The sequence below is a fragment of the Macrobrachium nipponense genome, chromosome 7 (assembly GCF_015104395.2).
Source record: "Macrobrachium nipponense isolate FS-2020 chromosome 7, ASM1510439v2, whole genome shotgun sequence".
Classification (NCBI taxonomy): Eukaryota; Metazoa; Arthropoda; class Malacostraca; order Decapoda; family Palaemonidae; genus Macrobrachium; species Macrobrachium nipponense.
This window is the reverse complement of record NC_061109.1, coordinates 53,571,441-53,584,521: the sequence shown is the minus strand read 5'-3', so window position 1 is coordinate 53,584,521 and position 13,081 is coordinate 53,571,441. Positions and strand designations below refer to the sequence as shown.

General features: G+C 35.1%; 1 protein-coding gene across 2 annotated transcripts in view; it reads right to left on the bottom strand.

Annotated features, from left to right (window-relative positions):
* Positions 1 to 239: 239 nt before the first annotated feature.
* Positions 240 to 13,081, bottom strand: part of LOC135217187 (ileal sodium/bile acid cotransporter-like) — a 93,578-nt gene continuing 80,736 nt past the window's right edge. For both annotated transcript variants that reach the window (XM_064252908.1, XM_064252909.1), the window contains exon 8: positions 240 to 8,637. In XM_064252908.1, the coding sequence (XP_064108978.1) occupies positions 8,395 to 8,637 (243 nt within the window). In that variant the 3' untranslated portion in view covers positions 240 to 8,394. The remainder of the gene's footprint in view (positions 8,638 to 13,081) is intronic.

Here is a 13,081-nt window from a genome sequence, read left to right as displayed (position 1 = left end):
GTAATTTCTTTGGTTGAATGTGTTCTGTGAAAGGAAAAGAATTTATATTAATCATTTATAGTTTGGATTCAAATGTTCTATAGTATTTCACTTTATTCATGCCCTGACATTCTTATTTTTGTCTTTGAAGATCTAAATGTAAAATGGTCACCTTTGAGTATGAGTTTGCCATCTAGAAAGAATAACATTTTTATGTCTGCAATATAATTTCCATTTGCTTAGGAAAATGAAAAATGGGATAAAATTTTTAGGATTTTATTTTAAACATTTCACTATACCACTTTAAATTCAAAAGACTTCTTTATAAAAATAGTAGTTATGCCTTCTTAACAAAAAATATCAGGCACAATTTTTTTTCTAAACTTTGACATTAGAACTGGTGAAAATTTTACCATTCATTTTCAATAAAAAAAAAAAACAACTTTCATCTTTTATGCTATGGAAAATCCTTTAACAACAAATATCTCCAGGAAGCAACAGATTTTCATAAAAAAAATTCAGAAAAACTAATGGAAGACAGACTCATCACATTGCTTCTACAAACATGTGTAGAATAAGCCATTCTAATTAATAGAACAAGTCATTCTAATAAATACAAAGTTTCAAATAATCAGTCAGACTATATAATAACAAAAGTTAGGCTTACACTGAATGTCATTTTGGTTATAAAGTTTGAGTCCTAAAAAACAGTATTCAGTATTCTCTTTCTCTCTCTCTCCTGTGAATAAAAGCTTAAATGTTGCGACATATGCACCACAGGATGTTTAGTTATACTTATGCATCAGCTATTATGTAAGACATGCATAAGCATTGTATTAATCCTCACTCGAAGCCAAGAGGACTTGTGGGGTTTTGCCTGTTTACTGTTTTAGGATTTTGCTTCTCACAAGGTTATCATCACTGCTGCCACTTACTATGGGACAAACTGTATGACTACAGTAACTTCCTTTAGACTGACCCTATATAATGTGTATGATTATCACACTATAGTAGTATGTACGTATTATAGAATACAAAATCCCCAAAATAGCCAATTAATTTACTAATTCTTTCTAAAATAACAGTAAAGTCAATACAGTACAAAGTCCCTGTTGATCCTATTAGCATTAGTACGTGCCCTACATGACCCAATATAGCTCAAGATATTTTAACTACGGAACTCTCAATATCCTTTAAACAATGACTCTAGCTCTCAAGACAAAGATGTATTTTTAAAAAAATAAAAAAATAGGACTGTCATTGCTGCAAATTGAATGGCCATTAAAAGTTAAGCCTTAATGAGTGATGAATTTCACCTATCAGGACTCCATGACAAAGCTATCCAGCTCTGAACCTTCTGTGTTTAAAGGTGAATGCTGGGAGAGTAGGATATCTTTGGTATTTAAGGGGTGATCTAAAATAATAAGGAGAGTGTAAATGAAGAAGTGGTTCAGCTTCTTGATAAAAATTGATTGCAATGATATGTGGCAAAAGGTAGCATAGTTTGACATACTTTTATAATGCAATTTTTCCTATACAGTACCATATATGACAGCTTTACATCATGACACACTTGTCTGGGAATTAGTTAACTATATGTTAAGGCACTGCTCAAGTTTGAAAGCAATATATTTTCTTTAGTTAAGGCTAAATTACTTTAAATCAGCATAGCTCATTGAATGAAATAGTCTTTTTTTATCCAATAAATATGTGTGCTATTGTGTACATATATTTTATGATGACTAAGTCAGCAAGTAGGAAGAGATGCAAGGGCTGATCCAGGATTTTATGCTGGGGTAAGTGTTGGGAAGTCAGTATGAAACTATAAGTACATGTACCTTTACTAGTGATAATGCAGTACGTATACTCATGTTCTGACATTATCAGAAATTGTATACTTATTTACAGTACATGTTCCAGGACACAACAAAGAAAATTTATCTCAAAAGCCTTATTTAAACAAACAGTACTAATGGCAAGTTTCCAAGATTTACTCGGCTGTTTTAGCATTTTCATGTCAGTAGTACTTAATGAATATTTTGTCTCATAAATGTAATATATTAAACTTTACCAATACATAACTATAACAAAAATAACATTACTGTCATCATAATGATGCCTCTGTCAAAGTCCACACAACACACTGCAAGAAAGAACACGGGCACAAAACAACCAGGTTGGAAGGAGAGCAAAAGTGGAAGTGTCTACTCCCCAAGGCGGTTAAGGAAAAGCGTGGAGAGTCGCGAGGTCCGGTGCACGGTCTCTGACCAGCTATCACCTCGTACACACAGGAGTTGCCAGATCCTTTGCTTTACAATCTTTGAGTGTGTTAACCGGTTACCAGCTGGTGCATGGAAAGTTAGCATATTGTTAAGACCTCAAGTTTGTTAGCTATGAAAAATACAAAGATTAAAAATTTGTCATATTTAAGAAGTGCTTTAAAAAATCACCTTATATGAGCTTGACTGAAATATTCTACTATTTTTTCCTGATAATCTTTTTTTATGTAAGCATTGAGGATAGTCATTAAAATAAGACCAGCAAGTCTTTCCTCATCCTGTTCAATTTAACAGATAAAATTTTGTCCTTCTGAAGGAAGATTATGATTGTCCTTAACTGGATGTGAGTATTGTAGCACCATAGGAAAGTAAGGCACAGATGACTGGGTAAAAATCACTGTTGCAGTATATTCTACAACTTCTGAGACCAAGTTCAAGTCCACACCATTCATGTCTGAGTTAAAAGTCAATGCCCAACTTTAGAACTTAGTGTCTGAATTTGTCAACAGAATGTTTAAAGTCCAAGTTTTACATTTCTCCTATAATCAATCAAAATGTCAAAAACGTGAATAAATTTATCCCAATTAATCAAATTGATAACTGTAACTGAGGCTACAGAACTTAATTAACAATGCTTAAATAATCAGGAAACAAATCATAGCTTTGCACATTCGGCAGTCATAACTCTGATCACAAAAATGTCACTCATAATGTAAGGCAGTATGCATTAAACTATGTGAAAGTACTGATATAATGCATAAGACACAAAGCCAAGCAAAAAAAACGGGACTGAATTATCATATCCTACTGTACATTCAAGTAATTTGTAAAATATTTCTTGCTAAAAGATGTTTCTTGTACAGATTGAAAAATTATAGAGATTATATGTTCCTACCAAAGAGCACAAAAGCTATTCCTGACACTTACACATTTCCGATGTACCAAAGAGGAAATATGCATTTCATTACATAAAGCTTAATAACATGCAGACCTGTGTGGCATGTCATGGACACTAGCAACATTTGAGGCTTTCACAATATGAAGGGTCTATCGCAATTTTTCTAAAAATCCAACACCAGAAATCACATTTGAAAATTTGCAATTTTCAAACAGCAGTATGTCAGTCAATTATTAAGATATTTTCATGTTTTTGTTGCAATGTGAAGGAAAATCTATGGCACTATGCATTTTTGGGGGGGAAAAATCAAACAAAATATGATACTACGAGTTAATTGAAAGTGACTTTTTCTTACAATAGTGACATTACAACATTTTTTGGAAGTTAGTTTCCAAAGTAAAAAGTACATATTGTTGATATAAAAGAAAATTAGTGATGCTGAAAGTGGAAGAAAAGTTCTTCATGGCGATATCTTTAGAATTAAAATTGAACGTATTCTGAAGTTGCAAATGGTGATTGTTTTTGTGTTTGTGTTTTTGGTTTTTTATATTTTTCGCTCTGCATATTTATTTTCATGTATTTCTTGACCCAATGAAGATTTCTCAAGTATTTGTTTTGCAAGTTGTTTAGCAATGTTTTACCTTTCCAAAAATATGTTTGTGAGCATTGTATCTTTAAAAATAATTGTGCTGTGAATATTTTTGTTAACGCATGTATGGTAATGAAGAATGTGCAAGTGTATCTGAAGAATGTTAATTTCAGTGTATCATGGTTTTTTCTATATTTATATTTATTTTTAATCTATTATCATAATAGATAATAGAAAATATAGAAATATTAATACCCTGTAACACCTGACATGCAATATTAATGAGCAGAACCCTGCATTTACGGTATTGATACATATCAACATTCACTGATTGGCTGATGCATACTCTCATTCTGCATGCTGATAGGCTAAGCCACCTAGCTGGCTGAGATAGACCCTTCATACTGTTGATTTCGCCCTTAACAAAAGTTAACATAGAAAGGCACATTCTTAGAAACTTTAATAAATTCTTTAGATTTTGGTGAGTTTTCAAAAAATGACCCTCCATAACGATAGACCCTTCGTATTGTGAAAGCTTTTGTATCTTACAAAACCAACTTCCTCAAAATAAAACAGATGAAGACTGACAATAGAAATGCCTTCACAGCTGTGCCCTGCCAGGTACAGTCAGTTCTTATTCATACATATGCAGTTATAGTACTTGAAAATGTGTACAGTGGACCCCTGTATTCGCATTCTTGATATTTGCCGACTCATGTATTCGTGGATTTCTCTATGGACCATATAGTATACCCATTATTTGCAAAAATTTGCATATTTACAGTATTTTTCTAAGGGAAATATCCACCAATTACTGTTTTCAAATCAATTTCATGATTAAATGCACTTTTTGTGTTTTAACTTTAAAAAACCAGGTAAAAGCATTTTTAGTGGGTTTTTCTTGAATCTGAACTAACAACACAGGTAGTTCTAAGCACTTTTATAGGGGTTTAAAGTATTCATGGATTATAACTATTTGTGGGGAGGTCTGGTACGCATCACCGCGAACATGGGGTAGGGCCGGTCTCCTGTACACATTTTGGACACATGAAATTAAACTTAAATAAAATCTGTACACAGTTTTTAATCGATAATCTACACGAGTTGCAATCAGGAAGATTAGATTACAAGTAATATGTTTCCATGGTCATTCAGATCAACACAAAAACACCATTACATATTAACAATGGGCATCATAAAAGAAACCAACCTGAACCACTAAAGTTAATACAAAATTATACTGGAAACAATTACCTTCAGAATATATTACTATAAAAGGTGGTCTTAAGTCGACTACAGAGGACAGAATGCAAGGCACATTGTTCAAGTCCAAGTCATTGCATCTGGCCTTGAAACCTCAAACACTAGTACAAATAAATCAACATCAACATATCAAAGCAAAGTGTTTTGAGGGAAATAACATGAAACTCTTCCAGCTCTCCTCTCACTAGTGTTTCCAAAAATTACTACACCTTCTAACCCATTTTGAAAAGAATGGCCAATAAAGGTAAATAACCTTTAATATCTCTCTAATGCAAGTTCCCAAAAATAGCAGCTAAAAATTTGTGTGAAATATAGCTTTCTGCTTATGACATCATGCCTGGACAGAAAATCCAACTCTACTTAGTCATACATATGATGGATAATGCCAAACAGACTCCCTCATCTCTTTAATAATCAATCGTTAACATACAGAAGACCAATGTTTCTGGAAATAAGATTGCACAACAGCTTGGAATCAATGAGATAACTGCTTGTTGATGGATAATATGGGAAAAAGTAAGAGAAAAATAAAACATTTCCATGGAAGTGGACGGCTTAGACGTGCTTCTGTTCAAGATCAATATCTCATTAAGGCTACTTGCAGAAATCCTGTGACAAATGCTGTTGTAATGCTAGAATAATCTGTGACATATCTCATAAGGGCAATATTATAAATATTCCTTTTTTAAAAAAACTGCTAACAGAGGAGCACTGTCAAAATAATCTGGGATTTGATTTGCAGTATGTACCATTAAGTGAAAAAGAAAGTAGGGAGGAAAAGCATCTTTTGTGATGAAAAACTTTTTCTGATGAGAATGCATTAGTAGTCTTCATTGCTAGGATCCTTCATATACAAGGCAATTTTAACTTCAGCATAAAAAAGAGGCATAGATAATCTCATAAAGCTTAAAATTTTAAATTCAATAACCACAGAAACAAATTAAAAATGTCATAAAGGTAATTAAGTACTATTATAGTGTTTGTGAAAACTAGTATGTACGTATCTGCATCCCAGTTGCCTTGAAGCTTTGAGAGCATTTGCATTACTGCTGTGATGTAATTAGGAAGTTTAATAAAGTATAAAAGTTTATAAAATTACCAAAGAAACTACATATTTTGTAAATTTTTAAATGTACTACGTACAGGCCTTCTTGCATTTAGGCTAATGCATTTGTAGCCTACAATAGGCATATAACTGAATGACAAAATGGTCAGTGGAAAAGGCTGGTGTGAACGAGACTTACAGATTTTGTATGGCGTTGATTCACAAATCAATATTTTTTCATAATCTTGCATGAATTTACCATAAATACCAAGCTTTTGAACCCTTAAGGGATGGGCTACATACATATATTGAGCACACCCCCACAGTGCCCACACTGGGCAAACTTTAAGGTTGGCCAATTTAAGAATGGAAAGGAGGTATGCGAATGGTGTATGAAAAAAAAAATTATATACATTACTATTCTGAACCATCCACAGGAAGTTGAAAGTGACTATTTACACATTGTGTAGGGCCTCTTTTACAAGACACTTGTAATATTAATTTTCTAAGTTATAAATATTTTCCTAATAATTTCTTTTATTTTATTTTGTAAAATAATAACTAAAGCTCACACATTATCTTAACAGATAAGAACTAAAGTCGGTAACAAATTCCGAGTATATTTATTGTAAAATATTTGCGAGATTGCATTTTTCTTTGCAAAATTACAATTATAGCTGACATAGTACTATCATGAAAGATAAAAACTAAAACCAACAGCAATCTTTGGGTATATTTATGATCAAACAAATAACAAGACGGCATGGGATAGAGAGGGGTAATACATTCCCCCATCAAGTCTCAACACTTACTGGCTAAGCTACTTCAGTTGCCTTAAGTCATTTATGGACCACTGAATTCATCCAAGTCATATGGTTGATAGCAGTCAAAGAAGCTAAATGAAATAAACAGTTAAAAGGTTTCCAATATTTTGGCTTTGTTAGTAAAGGTGGTGCAACCATAGCTTGCCTGTCTACCACCAAACACAGCAATTTCAAAAATATTTTGTTCTCTGATGCCACAATAGTATACCGGACATGATAACACAAATATAGTGAAAAAATCCTTACTGTATTTTATGAATGATTTCCAGTACTATTTCTCTCATGTTTATTGGCACTTGGGGAGTTTTAGCAGGATAATGTAGAAGTAACAATCTGTTATTGGGTGTTTATATCCTTTTTAGTCTTTTGGTGTCATTTAAGCAAATTCTGCATGAAATATAAACTGATCTGTAACCTCATCAGCAATATGTCTTACTGGAAATCAGATCTGGCTCTATTTTTTAATACTGCTGGGAAGATTCCATAGTTTGAGGTAGGATCCACTGTCCAGTTATGATGATGTTCCTTCTAAAGCAGAATATGCATCTCACAGAGAATGAATGAAGGAGGAGGGGGGTCTTATACACTAAATCTGCCTATGGCATACTACCAACATATATCTATTCAAAATTGTTTTTATACATTGCAATTTACAGTAATTCACTTTACAAGGTATGTTTGTCTAATATAGATAACTTTACCTACAGTTCTTCTTTGTTCTTTCTTTCCAAATTGTCCTCATCAGTTCCTGAAATTCTTGTACGCTTTCCATTCCAAAAGCCAACCAATAACAAGACTTATCACAATCAAAGAAATATTAATGATATTCTTTGCTTTTAAACAAACACAAGGTTAAACACTCCTGAAAAGGAAGATCATTCCTGTAAACAAAAGACATTGTATGCTCCACTAACTGAGGACAGCAGGACATTCCTATTCACCAAGTGAAAGGTCATTCAGTCCACATGGTGAAGCACATTTTCAAAACTTCACTTAACAAGAAAAGTGGTTTGAATAAGTAATTGTGGTCACTTATACTGAAGAGACAGGATAAAATCACTTAGTTCCTAGTAGTATCTGAAAATTAGCATAAAGGATGGCTATGCATAGCAAAAACCTTACATATAATACTTGTTTGACTTATGCATACATAAGAAACTCAAAGACAATTACCTCTCCCTAGGTAAAATGTTTTCATCATTACATTATTGTACACTGTACAACTAAACAAGAATCCTTATTAAAACTAAGGAATAATGTTGAGAGGACAGACTGGGGAAAAACCCATTGCCATTCTTCTGTAAAACTGAATGACTATGTTCCCCATGTGCAGCTACCTTAAATGGTGAAAACCAACACTGTTTTATTCTCTCTGCTTCCATAATCCTACGAGGAAAGTTGTAAAAATATCTTGATATGGACGGATTACCATAAATGCACTGCTATTTGTAATGCATTTTACAAGCTTACAAGATTTCTCATTTACACAGGGTAAGAATTGGAAAATTATTTTGAAATCATTTTAGGTCCTTATGAAGGGGTGTCTGAGAGTTTGCTGGAGTCATTTTATGGATGTTAGAGATAGAACCTTCCTCTTGCATGGGTCCATCTATTCCAGTGACTTCTTTCTTCTTGCAACATCGAGCTCTAATCTTCTTCACGATGAGGCAGGCTAAGAGTGGCAGTGGAGTGAAAGTAACAACTGCTATTGGAATTACAACAGTTATGTCTCCAAGCGGTGAATAGTCCTGCATAGCAAACTGAAATTTCAAAAGGAACAAATTTCAAGCTTTAGTTGAAAAAAAAGTCCAGTAAAATTTATCCAAGAGAATTACAATTGCACAGCTACAAATAGTACTCAATAAACCTTACAAAATGTCTCCCCTCCTACTTTACACCACTGTCCTCTTATAACTTGTAATATGAAAAGAGCTTGCAAGTTTTAATCCAACTTAGTTACAGAGAACTGGAAGTAACCCTTTTCCAGATAGGGAAACAAATCTTACTTGAAAACCTAGATACCAACCATAAAAATGGAGAAGCTACTTTAGAAAAGTTATAAAATACATCTAACAGGCTATGTATGGGGAAAGTTGCAAAATGAAAATTCCTTGACATGCAGTAAATGAACTTCAAACATTACATTCTTACTAAAGTACTGTGCTGCTAATCTACATATACACAAAATCAATCTATTATACTGTAGTATATGAAATCTACTGGTCAAATTCACCAGATACAGGAGACCTACAACATTCTTGTGATGAGCTCAAATAAGTGTTACAGTATAATATATAATGGACTCTGGTAACCTCTGATACTCAGAGATGACACTCTTTTTTACATGAAAAGGAAGTTTATATTTTGTTGTAGCAGTGAGCAATCAGTATTTCTGGGCTCAGCCTGTGTCACTTCGTGAAATAGGTTCCTTTAGCACTATTTCTAAGGTAAAATATTGCTATAATACCAGAGAACAGCTAAATTGGAAATGTCAGATTATTCTGGCTCGCTCACCTTTATTATAAGGTGTTGGTATGGTTTCTGGGGCGAGTGAAACCACCACCACAGGTCCTTTTCCATTTAGCCTCTTCCTACATCAAAAAACCTCAACTAGAGAGGAGCCGACCTAAGGCTCACCACTCGCTACTGTCACGGCTAGCGCCTCTGACATCATACCTTTGATAGCACGACCACGCTGCACACTCGTTTTTCTTTGCTGTGTTGTGTTCTCGCTTTGGAACCTTTATTTTTCAACATGAAACGTCAAGCTGTTTCTGCATCCAAGTTAACCCTTAAACGCCAAAGAGGTATATTAAAAATCGTCTTCCGTGTGCCGAGGCGGTCTCGGAGTGAGCGCGGAAGCGGAAAAAATATTTTTTTCAAAAAATCACAGCATGCTTAGTTTTCAAGATTAAGAGTTCATTTTTGGCTCCTTTTTTTGTCATTGTCTGAACTTTAGTATGCAACCATCAGAAATGAAAAAAATTATCATTATAATATATAAATAATGCGATATATGATAGCACGAAAACAAAATTTCATATATAATTGTATTCAAATAACTCTATGCGCAAAACGGTTAAAGATAAAGAGTTAATTTTTTTTGTAATGTATACTAAATTGCGATCATTTTGGTATATAACACATTGTAAAACGATAAAAGCAACACAGAGAAAATATTATCACAAAATAATGCATGAATTCGTAATGCGCGGACGTAAACAAATATTTTTTTCAAAAATTCACCACAAATCTAAATATTGTCATAGAGACTTCCAATTTCTTTCAAAATGAAGACAAATGATTGAATATTACTATACTGTAAGAGTATTAGCTTACAATTGCAGTTTTCGACCATATCTGACGAGGTAAACTTGACCGAATGTCGAATTTTTTATATATATTTTTTTTATATGCAATTATTTCGAAAATAAGAAAAGCTACAACCTTCAAATATTTTTAGTTTTATTCTAAATGAAATTGCGCACATTTTCATATATTAAACTCTATGAAATGCCTAATATGAAATGGAGCAAATATTCTGAGAATGCGACGTACGCATTTCGGAGATTTGTGGCGGAGAATCCGCGCGCGGAGGGAAGGAAAGTTTTTTTTTTTTTAAATTCACCATAAATCTAAATATTTTGCTTGAGACTTCGAATTTGTTTCAAGATGAAGATAAATGACTGAATATTACTAGACTGTAAGATTTTTAGCTTACAATTGCGTTTTTCGACCATTTCGGTAGAGTCAAAGTTGACTGAACGTGGTTTTTTTCTATTTATCGTGATTTATATGCAAATATTTCGAAAATGAGAAAAGCTACAACCTTCAATTATATTTTGTTGTATTGTACATGAAATTTCGCACATTTTCATATATAAAACTTTATGTAACGGCTAATTTAAAATGGTGCAAACATTACCACAATCGCACGTATGATTTTTTCAGAAGAGTTGCCACGCGGACGTAAAGAAAATGTTATTTTTTCATAAATTCACCATAAATCGAAATATTGTGCTAGAGACTTCAATTTGTTGCAAAATGAAGGTAGATGATTGAATATTACTAGAATATAAGAGTTTTAGCTTACAATTGCGGTTTTCGACCATTTCGGTAGAGTCAAAGTTGACCGAAGGTTGAAAATTTGTCACTTATCATTTTTTAAATGAAAATATTTCAAAACTGATAAAAACTACAACCATGGGTTGTTTTTAGTTGTATTGTGCATGAAATTGCACACATTTCCATATATAAAACTTTATGTAACCGCTAATTTTAAAATGGTGCAAACATTACCACAATCGCATGTATGATTTTTTTCGAAAGAGTTACCGCGCGGACGTAAGGAAAAAGTTTTTTCATAAATTCACCATAAATCGAAATATTGTGCTAGTGACTTCCAATTTGTTGCAAAGTGAAGGTAAATGATTGCATATTACTAAAATATAAGAGTTTTAGCTTACAATTGCGTTTTTCGACCATTTCGGTAGAGTCAAAGTTGACCAAAGGTTGAAATTTTGGCACTTATCGTTATTTATATGCAAATACCTCAAAACTCATAAAAGCTACAATCATGAGTATTTTTTGGTTGTATTCTACATAAAAATGCGCACATTTTCATATATAATACTCCATGTAACGGCTAATTTAAAATGGTACAAAAGTTATGTCAAAGTGACGAAATAATTTCCGAGATGTGTCACCGACACTTTTTAGTGCGGCAAGAAAGAAATTCGCACTTGCGCGTCCGCGTAACGATTGTAAACAAAACAACACCTTGATCCGTGAACTCTCAGCATCCCCCAAGGCACGTGATTCAAGAGTTTTCGGCTGGTAGGCCTATAAGTATTTTTCCGCGAATTTTTAAAAAAACTTTTGTATGTCGACGTAAAATACGTCCAGTCGCCGTTTAAGGGTTAAGTACTGCTATTATAGTTGACACTACTTAGGGGCTGCCCTTGGCACGTTTAACCGAATTATTTAGGTTTTTATGAGTCGGCGGCCCATGCTGCACCAGCCCCGCGCCACCACACCGGCTCGCTCCTTTGTGTTTCCTCGTTTCGTGTCTCACGCAGTCTCCCATACCGGGTGAGCTCGATTATTTCTTAGCAGTATCGTTATTTTATTATCTATGATGCATTTATTGACGTTTTAGTTCCCACACGGGGGATTTTATCAAGCATGTGTTCTCACTTCGTAGCCTATCGGAGCCCTACCAACCCAGTTTTCATGAATGCATGTTCCTTGTTGGTTAGGTACCTTGTTAGGCTCTTTAATATGGACCCTAGTCCTACTTTCAGTCCTAGCCTACCCTGGCCGTCTGTCCCGCGTTTATTCGTCACGACACTAGGCCAGCTGCTCGGAGTTACCAGGTCTTGACCACCCTGCCCAGTTCGTTCAGCCTAGTTCCTCCAGGACGTCTCGCTTTCTCTCTAACTCATTTTATTTCTATTTCCCCCCATGTAAATTAAACCTGTTATTTTATTCCATATCTGTGAGTCGGCTCCAGTTGGCCTATAGGCCTTCCTTTCGCCTGGTCTTCTTCACCACGAGTGTGTTCACACCCGCCCGTGAGAAGTCCAGACGATCACTTAGTAGCCACCCTGCTACCGCACTCCTCTCCCTCCCTCCACATCTCCCACCTAGGTGGGGTAATGTCTCGCTCACATTGTCGCTGACAGCCGATACGAGTACCCCTTCGGGGGATGGAGGGAGGTCCCCACGGGGATTCTCGGTGTGCGGGTGGCTCTACCCTGCCGCTCTCACCCCAGAGTAGGGGGAGAGAAGCTCTGTTCGCCCTAGCCTCGGCCGGCCACCAGGCTCGGGTGAGCTCGGCTCTCCTTGACTCTCTGGGTCCATACCCCTGCCTTTAGTCACCCCCTCCTACCCGCTCCAGCGGACCCAGGATTCCGGCATAGCCGGACCCCTTGAGGATGTTGACTGCCTGGAGGCTCCGGCCTCATACGGGGTTACGTTTTTGCATGTATTCTACTTGTATAATTGCTGCTTGTATAATTTCTGTTTTAGTTTAAGTTTACGGAGCCACCATGCTCCTTCGGGAGCTACTCCCTCCTTTTAGATTTAGTTTTTACGGCGGAGTTACCAAGCTCCGCCACCTTACCCGATCTCTTCCATCTCGACACATGGTACTTGCTCGGACTACTCCTTCTTAAGTGTATGGCAATAGTAGCTACCCCGAAT